This window comes from Babjeviella inositovora (assembly GCF_001661335.1).
Source record: "Babjeviella inositovora NRRL Y-12698 unplaced genomic scaffold BABINscaffold_4, whole genome shotgun sequence".
Taxonomy (NCBI): domain Eukaryota; kingdom Fungi; phylum Ascomycota; class Pichiomycetes; order Serinales; genus Babjeviella; species Babjeviella inositovora.
Window position 1 is genome coordinate 1 of NW_017566841.1, and position 16,955 is coordinate 16,955.

At 44.6% G+C, this 16,955-nt stretch overlaps 7 protein-coding genes across 7 annotated transcripts; 4 read left to right on the forward strand and 3 right to left on the reverse strand.

Annotated features, from left to right (window-relative positions):
• BABINDRAFT_124197 (uncharacterized protein) lies at window positions 1-2,015 on the reverse strand (the record flags this gene model as incomplete). Its single annotated transcript, XM_019126965.1, has 1 exon — window positions 1-2,015. A coding segment is annotated over exon 1 (1,652 nt), but the record flags the coding sequence as incomplete, so codon positions are not given.
• Window positions 2,016-4,782: 2,767 nt separating this feature from the next.
• On the reverse strand, window positions 4,783-6,786 carry BABINDRAFT_160745 (uncharacterized protein). Its single transcript, XM_019128420.1, has one exon. It carries the CDS (start codon window positions 6,706-6,708, stop codon window positions 4,927-4,929), a length of 1,782 nt encoding a protein of 593 aa, XP_018985791.1. The 5' UTR covers window positions 6,709-6,786; the 3' UTR covers window positions 4,783-4,926.
• Window positions 6,787-7,079: 293 nt separating this feature from the next.
• On the reverse strand, window positions 7,080-7,987 carry BABINDRAFT_160746 (uncharacterized protein). Its single transcript, XM_019128421.1, has one exon. The coding sequence runs from the start codon at window positions 7,885-7,887 to the stop codon at window positions 7,213-7,215; it is 675 nt and encodes a 224-aa protein (XP_018985792.1). The 5' UTR covers window positions 7,888-7,987; the 3' UTR covers window positions 7,080-7,212.
• A 200-nt stretch (window positions 7,988-8,187) lies between these two features.
• On the forward strand, window positions 8,188-9,542 carry BABINDRAFT_179851 (uncharacterized protein; the record flags this gene model as incomplete). Its single annotated transcript, XM_019131103.1, has 2 exons — window positions 8,188-9,318; window positions 9,523-9,542. The coding sequence occupies exons 1-2, from the start codon at window positions 8,304-8,306 to the stop codon at window positions 9,540-9,542; spliced, it is 1,035 nt and encodes a 344-aa protein (XP_018985793.1). The 5' UTR covers window positions 8,188-8,303.
• Window positions 9,543-10,000: 458 nt separating this feature from the next.
• On the forward strand, window positions 10,001-10,726 carry TBP1 (TATA-binding protein; the record flags this gene model as incomplete). The annotated part of the gene is made up of 1 exon (XM_019130778.1): window positions 10,001-10,726. One exon carries the CDS (start codon window positions 10,001-10,003, stop codon window positions 10,724-10,726), a length of 726 nt encoding a protein of 241 aa, XP_018985794.1.
• Window positions 10,727-10,964: 238 nt separating this feature from the next.
• On the forward strand, window positions 10,965-12,319 carry BUB3 (Bub3p). The gene has a single exon (XM_019128422.1). The coding sequence runs from the start codon at window positions 10,991-10,993 to the stop codon at window positions 12,062-12,064; it is 1,074 nt and encodes a 357-aa protein (XP_018985795.1). The 5' UTR covers window positions 10,965-10,990; the 3' UTR covers window positions 12,065-12,319.
• A 629-nt stretch (window positions 12,320-12,948) lies between these two features.
• BABINDRAFT_7207 (uncharacterized protein) lies at window positions 12,949-16,497 on the forward strand (the record flags this gene model as incomplete). The annotated part of the gene is made up of 2 exons (XM_019132585.1): window positions 12,949-13,205; window positions 14,307-16,497. 2 exons carry the CDS (start codon window positions 12,949-12,951, stop codon window positions 16,495-16,497), a joined length of 2,448 nt encoding a protein of 815 aa, XP_018985796.1.
• Window positions 16,498-16,955: the final 458 nt, after the last annotated feature.

Consider the following 16,955-nt stretch of genomic DNA (forward strand, 5'->3'; position numbering starts at 1 on the left):
ATAAAGGTACTGGTCCCAATAGCCGATGAAGTTGTTGATAACGAACCCTGAGCATTAGTCGTCACTCGAACGCTCTCCGTCGTAATCACAATGTTTCCGTTGGTATCAGTAGTGGAAACAGCAGTGGTGTAGACAGTACACAGTGGACAGACAATAAAGGTACTAGTCCCAATAGCTGATGAAGTGGTTGATAACGAACCCTGAGCATTAGTCGTCACTCGAACGCTCTCCGTCGTAATCACAATGTTGCCGTTGGTATCAGTGGTGGAAACAGCAGTGGTATAGACAGTACACAGGGGGCACATTATGAACGTGCTGGTTCCAATGGGTGTGGTTCCTGTACCTATTACCCCAGCTGAATTTGTGGTCACTGCAATAATCTCTGTTATGATTACTATGTTCCCATTCGAGTCGGTAGAGGACACCGCCGAGGTGTACGACGAGCACCGTGTGCAGATAGTAGTAGTTCCAATGGCAGAAGACGTTGTAGACAAGGCACCATTACTATTGGTGGTCACTCTGACGCTTTGAGACACAACCACAACATTCCCATTTGAGTTTGTGGAAGATAAAAGCGACGTATATACCGAACACTGTGGACAGACGGTATATGTGCTAGTGGCAAACACATTGATTGAGGTGGTGGTAGTACCACCAGAACCCGTGGTAATGATAACCGACTCACTCTTGTAAATTATATTACCGTTAGTATCAGTACTGGAAACTCCGGTCAAATACGCGGTACATCCTACACAGCAGCTCGTGTAGCCCGAGACCAAGCTTGTTGCCACGGGGTTGAGGACTGTACTGATGGTGGTAAGAGGGATGGTACTGGTGGATGTTTGTGTCACAACGTAGGTCGTCCATTTGGGAAAAAGAATGTTTCCGGTATTTGACGAAGTAGTGTACAGAAGTGTGGTTGTCAGAATGGTTACCTGAGTAGTAACCAAAGTCAGAGTGGAATATGAGTATCGCAACACGCTGTAGACAATACACCCCACGGAGTTGGTACCTTGGATGGTCAAGGTTTGCACGGATGGTGCATTTCCAGAGCATTGTGATGGTGTGTAGCAGCCAATGGCAGGGTAAGAAATGCCAATACAGCTGGGACCAGTGGATCCTGCACTGCACAGCAAGCTTAATTGAAGTGAGGAGGACCACAATAAATCTGATCCCACATCCACCGTGGCAATCGGGGTACTGTTGATCAGAAAAGTAGCCTCATATCCAATAAGCTCATTTAAATTGTTTAAACAAACTGTGATTATACCGAGCACACTGAGGACGGTATCGGAATACAGAAGCACAAATGCACCCTGAGCTGGATTGACGGTGACAGAAGTGTCATCCACCAAATTAACAACATTTGTAATAACGGAAGCGGTAAACAAGTTTGCGTTGATTGGTGAATCGAAGGAGAAGTACCAGATAAACTCGAACTGGGCCGACAAGAGACTAGAGGATATCTCGTGGAAGTATACACTGGCGTGCCACGCTGTTGCACCCTGTCCGCCCAGGGTAGCGAAGGTCAGACAAATGCTGGTGGGACCCGGCGGCGCAAGGTAGGTCGAAACAGTGGTAATAACTAAAGCTTGAGTCACTTGGGCGAACAACGCCCAGACAACGAGGATTCCAGTGAGGCAAAGTTTCATACGGTGAGAAAAGACTTGAAATTCAAGGAAGTGAACACAAGTGAGATAGCTGGACTAGGTGTATAAGGTACACACGGTTAATCCAGGAAACGAGGTATAGGATTAGACAATAAGTTCAGAGAACCAGAAGACTTCTCGGTTGTGGTAGCGAGAAAAAGTCCTGGAGCTAGCTTAACTTGTTTGCCGATGTGGTTTATCGAAAACTGGCGGTCGCTTGGTTGCTTTTATGGTAAGGTCTGGTAGTCACTTATTGGCATGTGGTCAAACAATAGATAGGTCCGAGTACCCCTGCCGGAAGAGCCATCTCCTCTAAGTGGAACTGGTTTGCTTTTCTTGTGCTAGTCAAAATGCGGCACGATGCCACGAGACTATGGTATAAATTCAGATATGTTTAGGATATGCACCACTGCAGCTGAGTCGAGATACATGGCGAAATCTTATGCAGGCCCCTAATCATTACCAGGGCTTAATCCTTGTAGATGCAAATAAGGTGCCGGACAAAACAGGCATGAAGCAGCCTCTCATGCGGCTAACATAGCACGCCAAAAGCGAAAGGAAGCCTCTTATTCAATCTCAACCTTCAGGTCTTAGGACCATAGCTCGCTAAATTAATGATAGAGTGATTATCGGCGTGTAATTAGTAGCATCAAAAAAGAGAGCGTTAGCTGAATGATCAATTTTTCCAGTTCAAAGTTTGCGCTGAAGGCAATAGTAAGCACATAGAAAAAGCGCTTGGGCAGAATTTTTTACATCGCAGCACTACACGAAGGTGTAAATATTAACATGCGCCTATATTTTGGAGTCATAATCACTGCAGTATAAGTGTTTCCCTTGAGGCCCAAGCGGTACTTCCGGAATTTTTTCACAACCCTCATGCAGAAGAGGGTTCAAAGGTTAGTTGATTATTGGCCTAGAGCGGCTTACCAGGGCACACAGCGGTAGCTAGGGTTCACAATATATTTACAACATCTTCATGAATTCATGCAGCTTTCAAACTGTCTTCGATCATAGCAGCCTCTACGCAAGCATGCCGTATTGGTGAATAAGCTTGGTATCAATGCTCCGATTCGTGAGACGACGAGCGGCCTTTTCTCTTTCTATCGCCCGTAAAGCAGTGCATGAAGTTGAAGTCCCGCTCGCTTGGAGAAAAAAACAACTGTGGCCCCACCCAACCTATGCGATTGGAGTTCTCAGGATACTAGAGCGCTTAAAGCTGTAAGTATGTTTAGGCTAACCAGGGAATGATGCACTGTCTACCGGTGATAGAATCTATACTTCAGTGATGCAGCAAATTCCGACAGTGGGGAACCGATGGTAGCGCCAGATTGCCGGAATCATGGGTCATGCAGCAAAGATCTGTGCCTAATGCACTCCAGTAGAACAAAACCTTCCTGCATACTTCTCAACGTAGGCAATGGTGATGTCGACATGGACATTTCAAAGTTTATGGCTGTAAAACATGCGTTGTCATGACCAACCCCTCCATATCTTCAGCCTGTTTAATATCTTTATCGTGTAGCTATGGCTAATATGTGGAGATTATGGGCCTAGTTTCCAACAAAAATGTGAACCTCTAGACGCAAACTTCGCAAGATAATTGCAAATGGTACCGCAGCAATCTACTTTTAAGGTTCGTTGCTTTCTTCCATGATCTAAGACTCTCGGATAATATGTCCAGGATCGATTCACAAGTCTACGGTACTATAGTTTTACAAGATGAATCGGATCCTTCTGGATTACAGTCAAAGAAAATTCTTCAAACGTTTCAAAATCTACATTTTTCATACTCCCTGAGTGGAATATCTCAGTTGGCATTTAATTCCCCGATGAACCTTCGTTCTGTAGGGTACTATAAAACAGGAAGAAGTTTATAAAGACTAATTAAAACACTTATTTGACAAAGAGTGATAGCACCGATAAGGACTCCTGGTTCTTCTCAATTCCAGTCATGTCGGCCATATTTGCAACGGTACCGCGCGCAATCAAGCTTGAGTGGGATGCATGCCATCAGTGGCAGTGTGGCGCCTAGATTTGTTTAACTTTACATCGTTCTTGGCACACTATGCACTACAATATTTCGGTTCAAACCAGCTCGAATTTTCCTGGCAGTGTTTTCACGGTTCGTACCGATAATGATCGTAACTTATACTTTTTACTTGAAGTATATTCTATTGAAGTTGGACAGTTGATTTAATAATAATTTCTCTGTTAAGCTTTGGCCTATGAGTAATATTAATAGCAACTGCATAGTGGTGTAACGCACTTAAAATCTTGGAGATATCAATGAGGCATTGGAAAAGAATACTTCACAACCATTTTAGTGCACGCAATTAGTTACATACAGGAGTAATTAGTTGGTTTTGGTTTGCCGTGAGCGATGAAAAAGTCACCGTGCATTAATATGCATCTGCGTACGTTTATACTTTACTAGCTATAGGTATATACGTCTTATATATACATCCCTGCTTCACTAAATTTAAAGGCTATAGCTAGGTATGAAGTTTGTTGGGTATAACTATGGGCATTTAATTACAATATATCGGTACTAGTCTAGATTGGTTATAAATACAGCTCAAATTTGAACAATTTACAATGTTTTGAAAAGGTATGTATATAATGGCATGCTTCTAAGATTAATAATATTTAAAACTATATATAATTGCATATCAAAACTAAACTAAAAGCTAAAGATCTCACAATGTGTATTGACCAAAGGATTTTTTATCCAATTTGAGCGGTCGACACAGTACTCGAGTAGGATTTACAACTTAGTTACTTTTTGCTGAAAAGCTGGATAGTTCTCTCGAGTCAATTACACACTAGCTAAATATTCAATAAAACCGTCAGAAAATAGTATTTAGATATAAAGGTCTATTTTTGTTTATTTGGTCTAAAAAGTCGCATCGCTCCTGTCAAAAGTGAAGCTTAACTATTACATCAGACGCTCTTATCTATATTTCCCAGTTTACATCCTGACTTGTCCTTTTTCATTAGAGTCGTACAACGGCCCATATGAAGTTTGGTGGTTTAAATATGCCATAACACTACGAGAGCTCTCACTGAATACCTCGAGGCGACACCAAGTACACCTAAACGCTTCAGCGACAAGAATAATACCTGAAAATATTATGGAACATATACACAAGTACGGATTAATATTCAGGTAAAGAGAAATATATACAAACCTGACTATAATATCTTGAATTCACCAAAAACAAAAGTGAAGCGGTTATATTCTCAATGAGAATACAACAAAATGCTGAGATTCCATACCTTAGAAAGACAACTTGAGATTATTCACAAGCATGTAACAATCGTACAAGAATAATTCGTTAATGCACTTTCTGTACTTAATCCATGCACTGAGCCCGCCCCATATCCATCCAAAGCTCCACTTTCTGTACAAGGCATTGGTTTTCTCCACATCCTCATTATAAACAGTCTTGGCGCAGTAGGTGGCTAAAATTAGAAACGTTCTTTCGGGCCCTAGTGGATTCTTCAAAGTTTCGTCCAAGGCCCTGGTCAATTCGTTGGTCTTGAGAATCAACAACACTACCTTTGGAACGGTCGCCAACAACTTCATCAAATCAAAAAGGAGGTTACCTTGTGTCAAGCTATCAGACATGTTGTTGCACTCTGCAGCAGTTCTAACGGATGTGACATCACTCACAGCATGGTTGAAATCTCTACCAGTGATGGCAGCAGCAAAGATGGGGAACTGTTCGTCGGTAAGACCGGCAAACTTCTTGGCGTAAAACTTCAGCTTTTCATTATCCTTTTTAAGAATAGCCAACCAAAACTTAGAGTAGTTTCTTCTCATTTCCTGAGGAACGTCTCTGTAAAGGCCATGGTCATACAACACAATTTCAAAGTTGTGAGAATTGCCCTTCTTAGAAGTCTTGTCGACGGGTCTAATCGCCAAGTTGCCAAGGTGGGGGTCACAGTGGATCCCGACACCTGGGGTGAAGATCATGTTGTTGAAAATGTGCGAAAGACAAGAGGAGACCTCTGATCGTGAAATACCATGTTTCTCCAAGTAGTCCAAGTCGTCTAAACGGGCACCTGCAACGTACTCCATAAGCATGATACGTGGCTTAGCCCAGTAGACATCCGGAACCCTCAAGGCGGTTTGCTTTTGGTAATTTTCAAAGTATCTGGCCGTCTTGGCAGCATTGATGGCCTCCTTGGTGAAATCCAATTCAGTGTAAATAGACTCTTGCAATTCCTCGCTAAGCCACATCAAAGGATACTCGGGGAAGGCTTTCTTCAAGAGGGAGAATACAAACTTGGTCATCTTAATGTCAAGTGGAACGAACTGCTGCAAACTCGGATGTTGAACCTTGACGGCCACCGTTTCGCCAGACTCTCTCAAGACGGCAGTATGTACCTGGGCCAACGAAGCAGCTCCAATAGGGTTAGGATTGAACTCCGAGAATAACTCCTCGATTGATTGGCCAAGGTCCAGCTGGAACATTAAGTCAATCTCCTCAATGGAAGACTGGGGACAACGGTCCTGTAGAACCTTCATTGTTTCAGTCCATTCAGGTGGCAAAAGATAATGCATTACCGAAAGGTGCTGACCAAGTTTGATATAGATACCCCCATTGACCTCAATGGCCCTCAACGTGAGTAGGGCACATTTCTTGTGGCAGGCATTCAAAACTCCTGTTTCTTCCGCTTCAGTGGCATAGGTGCCCCCTAAAGCCTTTTTATAATTACCAATACACTTTATAAGAGCATCTGAAACGGCAAACATACGCCTGGAGGCTGCAGTAAGCCGAGGGAAACACTTTTCCATGACCGGACGCATCCCGTGGAAGACCGCATACCCGATAAGAATCCCTAAAAACATACGGGAGGCAAATTTGAACCGCTTGCTTTTGTAGAATGGAGACTGAATTGGTTTAGCAGAAGAGTAGAAGCGAGCTTGGAAGACTGGGGAAACCTTGACTTGGCTACTCTTGAGGGCGAAACGTGGACCCAAGAGTTGGCTCTTCATCCGCCTGAGCACAGACTCCGAGGATATGTTTCGGATACCAAGACCAAGCTTAAGCATATTATACAACAAAGGTGTGAGGAGGGATGAAGATGGATGTGTAAAAGTGCAGGGTTTGTGAATATAGCCGGATCTTTGTGACCGTGAAAAATGGAAAACAAAAAACGTGCAAGCTTTGGGCGGATTTCAGTAGCGAAGCGCGGCCGTTATAAGGCGCTACCAGGGAGAATGGTCAAGTGCAGACATATTTACTCCCTTTAAATCCCAAATGCCCGACTTCTTTCCATGTAAAAAACAATGATTGGGCCATATAGAGTATAGATATAATTTATTCAATCACTAAAGGTTTTGAAGCATAATTGTAAGTGTCAGATCTAGGCCATGGCCCTATTATTTAGGCTTATCGACATTAAATATATCAATCTAATTATCTAGAATTAAGCCGTAAATGAGTTTCTGAGTAAATAATGTTACTGAGCCAACTTTCATAATTCCATGAATTGCAAAGAAGCGAGTATATACAGCCATTCGTAACACCAGCAACCAGTCGTAGTACCAACAGTGCTACAAAAACTTGGACACAGTCTTAGTGGATGCCGAGTTGGTGAAGGCGCCAGGTACATGTTCCGCGTCCTCAAAGCCCTCAGCCAAGAAATTTGCTTCTTCTACGGAAGTCACCACCGACTTAGCAACGCTTGGGACAATATCCTTGTTCCATGTCTTGAAATAGGCGACAGTTTCATCCTTCAATATTTCGTCTAGCACGCTGTCACCCTCCGTGTTTCTATGGTGTTTGAAGATGGACCGTACGACTCTCAACTCCTTTGGAATATCGACATTCTGCTTGTTCTTCAACTTTTCAATTACATTCTCTAACAAAATGGTCTTGTTGTTGTACCGGCCCGCAGTCTCTTCAACCTCCTTCTGCTGAATAATCGTATGTGTGATAGCAGTACTAAGGAAGATAACGATCACTGCCGATTTAAAGAACGGCGAACGACGAATATAGTTCCACGAGATCTTATGCTCTCGGGGCTGGCCTTCGCTGCACGCCTTTGGGCTCTGAGAGAAAGTTCTGGAAAAGGACTGCCTCAAGCAGAAGTCTGTCGTGAATCTGTTGGTTCTGGAAAACATAGTGACGAGACGGATGATGTGTCTAGATAGTTTGGGCTCGAGTGTGCGATAGCAGGCTTTTCTTTGAACTTCACGATGCGTTTGAAAAATGTCGATCAGAAGCATGTGACCTCCGAGGTATTGTTTGTTCGTTTACCTCACATTTCTCAAACAGTCTGCCAAAAGCAGTTATTCCAGGGTGTATAAAAGTAGCCATTAATAATAGCAGTGTTTATATCCAGGCCAATAAAGACGGAGAGTAGAAAATTAGTGTAATTTGCCATTAAAAATCTATCACTAGTGGTCTCAGAGAACCATGCTTATCACGTGATAACTAACTGAACTATAAATAATGAAAAAAAAACATGCGTGGTTTGCCCTTACGTGCCGGACTGAACAATTACCAGTTTAATGTTGTCCGAAAAGCTTACCCTTATGCTTAGATTCCTCAAGCATTGCTTTAAACTAGGATATCATTCCAAGTCCTTGATATCTGATTCCAGGGGTGTACTCTGAGTCTCCAAAACGCACTACCCCGTCCTATGTCTCGCCAAGGTATCCCACAGGTGACAAAGGTCCTACTCTCCCTTTTGGTGGCGCTATCGTTCCTAAACACCGCTGCAAAGTATGCTACATACTTCTATTTGGTAGCAGTAAATGACCATGTTTCTCCCGAGGATGCCCAAGCTATACTTCATCCGCACGATATGCGGAATCCGTACCTCACGTTTGATCCATCGTTGTCCATTTTGGTGCAGCCGTGGGTATTGGTTACGTCGTCCCTTATCGAAGAGAACTTGGTGGCTTTTTTGATCACCTTCGCATCGATCTTTCAAATGGGAAGGTATCTCGAAGTTTTGTGGACATCGCGGGAGTACATGACCTACATCTTCTTGATCAATATCGTCGCCACCAACTTCACAACCTTCCTTTACTACAAGATCCACTATATATATATCCCTGATCTGGATAATTCCGTGACAGGCCATATTGGGTCGTCAGCCGCTATCATCATGGGGCTCCTTGTTGCAATCAAGCAGCGTATTCCAAATCATTACTTGTTGGTGCTAGGAGGATACGTGCGGATTCGCGTTTCCATCGTTCCCTTTCTCATATTTCTTTACTTGTGTTTCATGGCTATTGTCGTCGATGAATCCTATTCTGTCTGTATATCCCTTGCTCTTGTGTCATTTGCGTTCAGCTGGAGTTATTTGCGATTAGTTAAGGAGAACAGGAATGAAATGGGTAACTACCTACTTCCTCTCAGCAATAACAGTGCCGATGACTTTACGTTGACCATCAGCAAGCTCAACAGCCTCAATGGTGACCGAACAGAAAGTTTTTCATTGCACACGTTTTTCCCGTATCCGTTGTCACTCATCGTTAAAGCCATGACCACTACCATCTTTGATCAGGTGCTCGTAAGGTTTGGTATTATGCTTATCGACGATTTCAAAGACGGAGACACTGATTCTGGCTATCAACATACTCACCAAGAGTTTAAAGAGTTTAAAGGAAAGTTTTTCCAGTCATCGCCGTTGAACGGAGTTGCCGGGGGTGATGTGTCGTTATTGTCGTTCCAAGAGAATCTCTTATCTAAGCTCAAGTTCTGGAATGTTCTGCCAGACGAGCGGAAACGGTCCGAGGACAAGATACAGCGGAGGAAAACTCTACAAACATTTGGAAATTTAGAATAGAACCTTTTGCATAACAGAATCATTACATTGTATGTGGCGTTGACGTGCATTATGCATAATTCAGAGCCGCAACAGAACGACTAACTTCTAACTGGAATACCCTTTTTTCAAAGGGCAATAATTTCGCTCTACAAACTAGCGTTTTATTCTTGGTATGGTTGAGTCTAGATACTGAATGTTTGAATACTTCTCTTGGCAGCTCTCCTAGCCATTTGTGCCATAGCTTGTACGCAGTGCAAGCGGGTTACCCGGCTTAGGGGGCGAAAAATATATAAAAGAGCGCGATCCCCCCACTCAAAGTTTTTTTTAATTTTTCGTATTGTTTATTAAGGGAGCCGCATTAGAAGGGACATACATATAGAACATACCACCATCAGCTTTTGTTATATACCCGATCTATACACTATCAAGGGGTCGCATTAATTTGTTCATCTCAATAAACTATCATTAATCATTAATTTTTTACCGATTCGTACTCATCATAGCCTCAGACACAATCTGATCCAACCTACCCCTTTTCTCCAAAATCACAGCCACACATCATGGATTCATTGAAAGCTCCAAACACGGCTGCACAGGCGAAAGCGTTCACCGGTCCCGACTCGCTCCTCTACCCAATGTCGTCGCAAGACATGAGTGAAACCAAGCCATCCATCGAAGATGAAATCAAGCCCTCCACTGAAGTTGCCGAACCTACTGAGATCGAAGGCGAGGATAGCGCCACTTCTGGTATCGTGCCCACTTTACAGAATATCGTTGCTACCGTCAACTTGGACTGTCGTTTGGACTTGAAGACCATTGCACTCCACGCCCGTAACGCCGAATACAATCCAAAGCGTTTCGCCGCTGTCGTGATGAGAATCAGGGAACCGAAGACAACCGCGTTGATTTTTGCATCGGGTAAGATGGTTGTTACCGGTGCTAAGTCGGAAGATGATTCCAAGCTAGCGTCGCGTAAGTACGCTAGAATCATTCAGAAATTAGGCTTCAATGCTAAGTTCACCGACTTTAAGATCCAGAATATTGTTGGTTCGTGTGATGTCAAGTTCCCGATCAGATTGGAAGGGTTAGCATTCTCGCATGGCACTTTCAGTTCCTACGAGCCTGAATTGTTTCCTGGTTTGATCTATAGAATGGTTAAGCCTAAGATTGTGTTGTTGATTTTTGTCTCCGGAAAAATTGTCTTGACTGGTGCTAAACAAAGAGAGGAAATCTACGCTGCTTTCGAGGCTATCTATCCCGTGTTGAGCGAATTCCGTAAGTCCTAAGCGGAAGACATGCAACTTTTGTTAATGTTTTAGCCGATCCTGGTTTTTGCAAGTGTACTATAGTGATTTTTTTTTTAATTTTTTTTCCCTGGCGTCTGAAACTTAATAAAATGTACAAAACGATACTGTGGATAAATATGATTTAGGTGCCAACTGGGTTAACTTAGGTCTGCGGCGTGCTCGAAAAATTTAAACGCGTTATAAAGTAAATAAGCACAACACACCAAATACCATGTATTTGGTACCCACTCCACACCCCATTCTATGAGTAATATAACCGAATTGGCACAACCCCCTGTGGATTTAATCTCCAGCTGCCGCCTTTCACCTACATATCCTCACTTGCTTGTTTCAGCATGGGACGGGACTGTCTCGTTATATGATGCAGATATCCTGACCGCTCACACGCGGAGTGGCCCGATGGTGCGTCTCCAGAACCAATCCTCAGTACTTGATACCACATTTGACCTATCGCTTACAGGACACGGAAGGAAAGCGTATTATGGCTCGTTAGACGGATCCATTGGAGAGATCGATTTTGAGAATAATGCCTTGGGCGGCACAGTGGGCAAAAAGCACACGCATGCCGTCTCCGCCGTAAAGAGTATCCCGGGCCTAGAATTATTGGTGGCAGGTTCCTGGGATAAGTCGTTACAGTATGTTGACGTCAGATCTCCCTCAACCGATACGGTGACGTTACCAGGCAAGGTGTTCAGCATGGATGCCAACGAGAAAAACGTGATTGTGGCGATGAGCGACAGAATCATCCACATCTACGACTTGCGATCCCCCCGTCAGCCCTTTCAGATCAGGGAGAGTGGCCTCAAATACCAAACAAAGGACATTGAAATAATGCCCACTGGAGAGGGCTATGTGCAGTCTTCCATCGAGGGGAGAATTTCAGTGGAATGGATCGATCCAAGTGACAGATACCAGTCGCAAAAGTATGCGTTCAAGTGCCATCGACTGAGCAGTAAGGATGCAGGTGGGGCGGACGTTGACAACGTCACGTCCGTGAATGCTCTCTCTTTTCACCCTAGACACTACACATTGTTTACCGCAGGCTCCGATGGCCATGTCTGTATCTGGGACTTTAATACTCGTAAGAGGTTGAAACAGTATTCAAAGTTAGACCTCCCAGTTCTTCACCTATCTACCGCGGAACGAAAAGGTCAGACTATGATGGCGCTCTGCACTGGTGATGAGAGTTTCAAGCGGTTACCGAAGGAAGAGGTACACGGAAACGTACACGCATCTCAGCCAGCTGTAAAATCTAGAATCTACCTCAAAGGGCTTGCAGATAATGAAGGAATGCCCAAGAAGGTAAACGGGCGGTAAAGCAAAGAGAAAAGACCAAAATATCTGATAGCGTTCGAGCTAAAATGGAAATAACTCTACGGTCTTGTTTATGATTCATGTATTTTGGCTTAAAGGGTATTTCAAAAATGGTGGAATCTTACGAATTTGGATTTAGACTTGGTATCGTATGTTGGCGATGCCTGCTACGGCATGCTGCTTTTTTAAACTAGTTCAATTAGTGAGAACATGACACAAAAACTAATTTCAAGGACTTGTCTCAGCATTATAATTTGGAATAGACAAAATTTACTTTGGTTTAAGAATATTTATTACGCGAGATTTCCTATAAAATATTTCGAATCAGAGCCTGCTTAATGTTTTGCATTAGGTGAGTATAGCTGGAGATCTGATAGAAAGTATACAGGATGCATCATTATGAAAAAAAAAGTTTTGTAGCATGTAGAACATAAGCGTTGGCTCCATTACCTAGAATATTTTTGAAACTCAGCACATACTAGATGAGCTATCCTTTGCTTAGCCGAACACCCACACCGGTCTCAGGGATACCCTTGAAACAGTCCACCCAGACAATCAATGCTGTGCATATGTACGATTTGGTCCATTCCAATCCTTCCAACCATTCTCTCACCGCTGCCTTTTTCAACAGATTCCTTGACCACACAAACAACAGGTCAATCAATGTACCAGAAGTAATAGAAAGTGGCTCCAAATTCTGCGAGCTGTGTGGAAACTTGTTCGTCGCAGGTTGGAACTTGCGAGTCCGTATCGCCTTTGGCAAGGGGACAAGAAAATCAAAGCACAAGAAGATTAAAACTCAAGCAATAAAAGCTCCTTGGAAGCCCAGATCTAGGTGCCTAAAGTATGAGTGTCTAGCTTGTGGGTATACAAAGGTGTTTCCTGACATGTTGACCCCCGCGACCCTGTCCACAGAAAAGAGCCGTGAAACGAAAGATGTCACCAAACTCGACTACATACCCTCAGGTTTTGTCGCTGAATGGCCGGCAAAGGCAGTTGAAGTGCCGAGCCCCACGACCAAGACGAATGACGCCAAGAAGCGAGCCAAAAAGCGAAAGATGAACAGTTTGAGCAACATGATCTCAAAGAAGAAGGAGGCCGATGATCTCGCCAAGAAGAAGAGCAATTCCTTGAGTTTGATGGAGTTTATGATATAATAAGATAGAAAAGCAAGGTCAAAGGATAAAGGGCTGGGATTTGCAAGGCGACGAACGAGACCCTACGAATACGTAGACAATTATAAGGGGTGTCTTACTGATGAGCACACTATTATATGCGTATCCAGGGACACCTAGAAATCTCTATGATCTTAAATAATGATAATAAATCAGAATAGAAAGCCCAGTTTGAATTTTCACCGAAACTTAACAAACATAGCTTACTATAGGGGAAGATCTGAACCTGCATACAAAACATTTCACTTTGCCGCCCATCACTAGACATGCTACAGAACAAAACCGTGTGTATCAAACATCAGGTTTGAAACCTAAGGTCATAACTCTGAGCTTGCTATGGACAACTCAAACAAGCAGGAGGCAGATCTGAACCAGGATCCATACTATAACCAATGGGCCGCACAGGCACCGTTCCAGGACATGCCAATGAACCAACCGTTGTATCAGCCCAATCCGTACGCTCCGTTTCCGATTACTCAGCCGCTGATGCCAAATTTTGCACCGACATACACCCAAAATAGCCAACCGCAGTTTAATCCCATATATACCCCGCTTGGATCGTACGGAAATGTCAGACAGAGCGAATACAGCCAGAACTTCATGGCGTACAAACCCCAAGGGATGAGTGAAACCTCCCAAAATACACAGGTGTTAAACCAGAGCCAAGGGTGGCCAGGACAGCACAACATACAAATGATGCCAGACCATAATGACCAGGTAACGACAGAACTAAACATAAGGGTGCCAGGAATAGATAATCAGGAAATTCTCCACGATTATCCGCAGGTTATGCCGGATCAGCACGGTTTTCTTCGAGAAATGCATCCTAAAAATGCTCCAGGGATGCAAAATTACCCTACTATGCCCCATAATACCACCAATACTCACCAAAACAGACCTGAAATTCCCCAAGCTAGAACAAGGATACCCCAGAGTAACCAAGAGATATCTAAACCACTGGTTTCCCCAAAAACCCTAAGAATAGTCCGGGACAGCCCAGAGATGCTCCAAAACAGGCAAGAAATACCTAACCTGGGGATACTCCAAACCAATCCGAAGAAATATCAGAGAAACCTGGGGATTCTCCAAACCGACCCGGGAATTAATAGCCAAAACAATGAAGGACTTTCTCAGAACGCTACGCCGATTTCCCAGAACTATCTCGGGAGAGACCAGATGAACTCAAAGGCCCCAGAAAACGCGATTCAGAAACCAATACCATGCGGCCCGGTCTTCACCCAAACTGCCCCCACCACCAAAGAAACCAGCCCTATTCCCCGGTACACCAAGTCCCTCTTTGAAAAGGTCTTCAATGATGCAACGATGAATAAAGAATTCCGTATCGGAAACTTGATCCTCGCCTCAGACTACTTCTTGCAGACGGCACACCGTAACGTGTTGAAAGTCAACACGGATGCGGGGTTGCTAGAGTACTGCAAGTGCATCAAAGCGGCGATCCAGGCGTTGCTCATCTTGGCGAAGCGTTACTTCCAAGGACTCACGCCGCAACTCCAGGCGCTTGTGTGCTTCAAGCTTGCGAAGCTCTATTTCTACGAGACAGAGAACTTGGCACGCGCGGAGGATTACATCAACAAGGCTATCACCATCGCATCGCGTAACAACTTGGTGCAACTCAAGTTCGCGAGCGAGTTCCTCGCAGTGCACATTTTGAACAAATCGAACTCACGCGCCGCTTTGAGCTACTTGAACACTACCATAGCCAATTTCTCCTCGCTTGGTCTCCGTAACCATGTGAACATCTTGCGCTTCTTGAAGATCAACAACTTGCTTGTCATCGACTTCCAACAGGGTATGAGCGTATTGAAGTCACTCTCCGCCGACGCGACCATCGACCCGCTCACGCGCCAGTTGTGCGTGTTGTACGAGATGAATCTCCATCTTTACCGCGGCTCGCCGCGCGCGGCTCTCCAGCTCCACGCACAGCTTCAGGATATCCGGCGGCCAGTACAAATGACCGCAATGCTGCTCTTAAATGAACTCATGGTGCACTCGCGTATGGGTCAGTTCGAGAAGTTCCAGCAGACCATGGTCACCGTAAACAGACTTATTCTCGGCCAGAGGGAGACTAAGTGGTGCGACTGGTCGGAGGATGGGGCGTTTAGCATTCTGATCCCCGTTAACTTGAATGACGTTCAGAGCTCCCACATCTCGTACAAGGTCAACTGGATCAACTCCGACGAGCTTGTCATCTTGTACTACTTCATCTGCGGGCTCGCATACATGACGGAGAGCTTCAACGGGAAGAAGAAGGCGAACAAGTTCTTCAGCCTATGTCTCAAGATCACCGGCCAACAGTTGGGCGACTTACAGAGTTCCACAAAGACTCGTAATTTTGGCATCACTCTCTTCAACTCCAAGGTATTGCGTTTGCAGTACTTCCAGTACACCATCCATTACTACCAGTGTTTGGATAGCTACCAGGTTGGCGAGTATACGCTCGGACCGCTTGAGGATTTAATCCAACGGTATGAAAATGGCCTCTTGACCCCAGAACAGGTGCTTGTCTTCAACTTGCTCATCCCCAGGGTGTACTATTTGTTTGCAATGTACTACCAGGAGCGCCGCCAGCCTGCGATCGCGACGCAGTATTTCCAGCGCGTGCGCGCGGCTACGTGCGCAAAGGGTACCCCTAGCACCGAGGGCATGAAACTTTCATTGCAGACATTAGCGGTAGGTATAGGCTGCGAGATGTTTGAGCCCGTTGGCGAGTATAATGAAGTATATGTGTTTGCAACGATTCATTTGGCAATTCTCGCCGAAAAGGAGTTGGTGGGGGCTAGTCGGGAGGCGTCCATCGCGATTAATGAGACCCGCAGCGAGCTCTACTCTGACCTTGCCGTTTTTTTCAGCCCCCAGCATGAGAGCACTTTTGTGCTGTCCAGCGTTCTTCTCGCTTTGACCCACCAAGTCACCACCGCTATCTACCAGGAGTCCTCTCAAACGACAAACCTCCTTCTCCTGATCGAGCAGGAGTTGGAAAGAAAAGGACCGTCCGGCTCTAAGATCACCACCCAGCCGTTTTTGGCTGCTTTAACGTATTTGTTGCTCTTCCAGCACAAGCACGAACAGAAGTATCTCGAAATGGCGGAAAGCCAGTGCAGTTTGATCAGCAACACGCCTTTGCAGATCCTCGTGGGCCTCACCAAGGAGCGGCACTTCCGGCGCAATGGTAACGCTGAGTTGGCGGATCTTGAGAAAGTAAAAGTTACGAGGCTTTATGAAACGAAGGCCAAGTGCTAGGTAAGGGGTAAGTGGCCAGGAATCAGTTACTTTCATGGAGCAGGATCATACACGCAGTTCTACAAGAGACCACCATTTGCCCTTTTTCCGTAGGGATACCTTAGCCGCAGAGTACACTTTACAAGAGGAAACCGAATTATATACCTTTTCAGTGAGGTGTGCCATACAGACGATACCATTTTCCTACGACTTAGCTACCCTTCCTTCCACTATTATCATTTATCTGTTGGTCATAAGTCCTTTAGTTTCATTAATTATCTCCTCCTAGCCAATAATAGCTTTTATCTCTTTCTCTTAACACTTCATCATTTCTAGTTCGTCCAGGGGGACCTGTTGCATAGGAAATGCTCTCTTCGCAAGGAAGCCACTGATACATCTCTACACCCTTCGTGCATTAGTACCATATATTGTTTTGCACTAGGACAGGTGCTTCACTTATTAGTCGGAGATACCAGCAC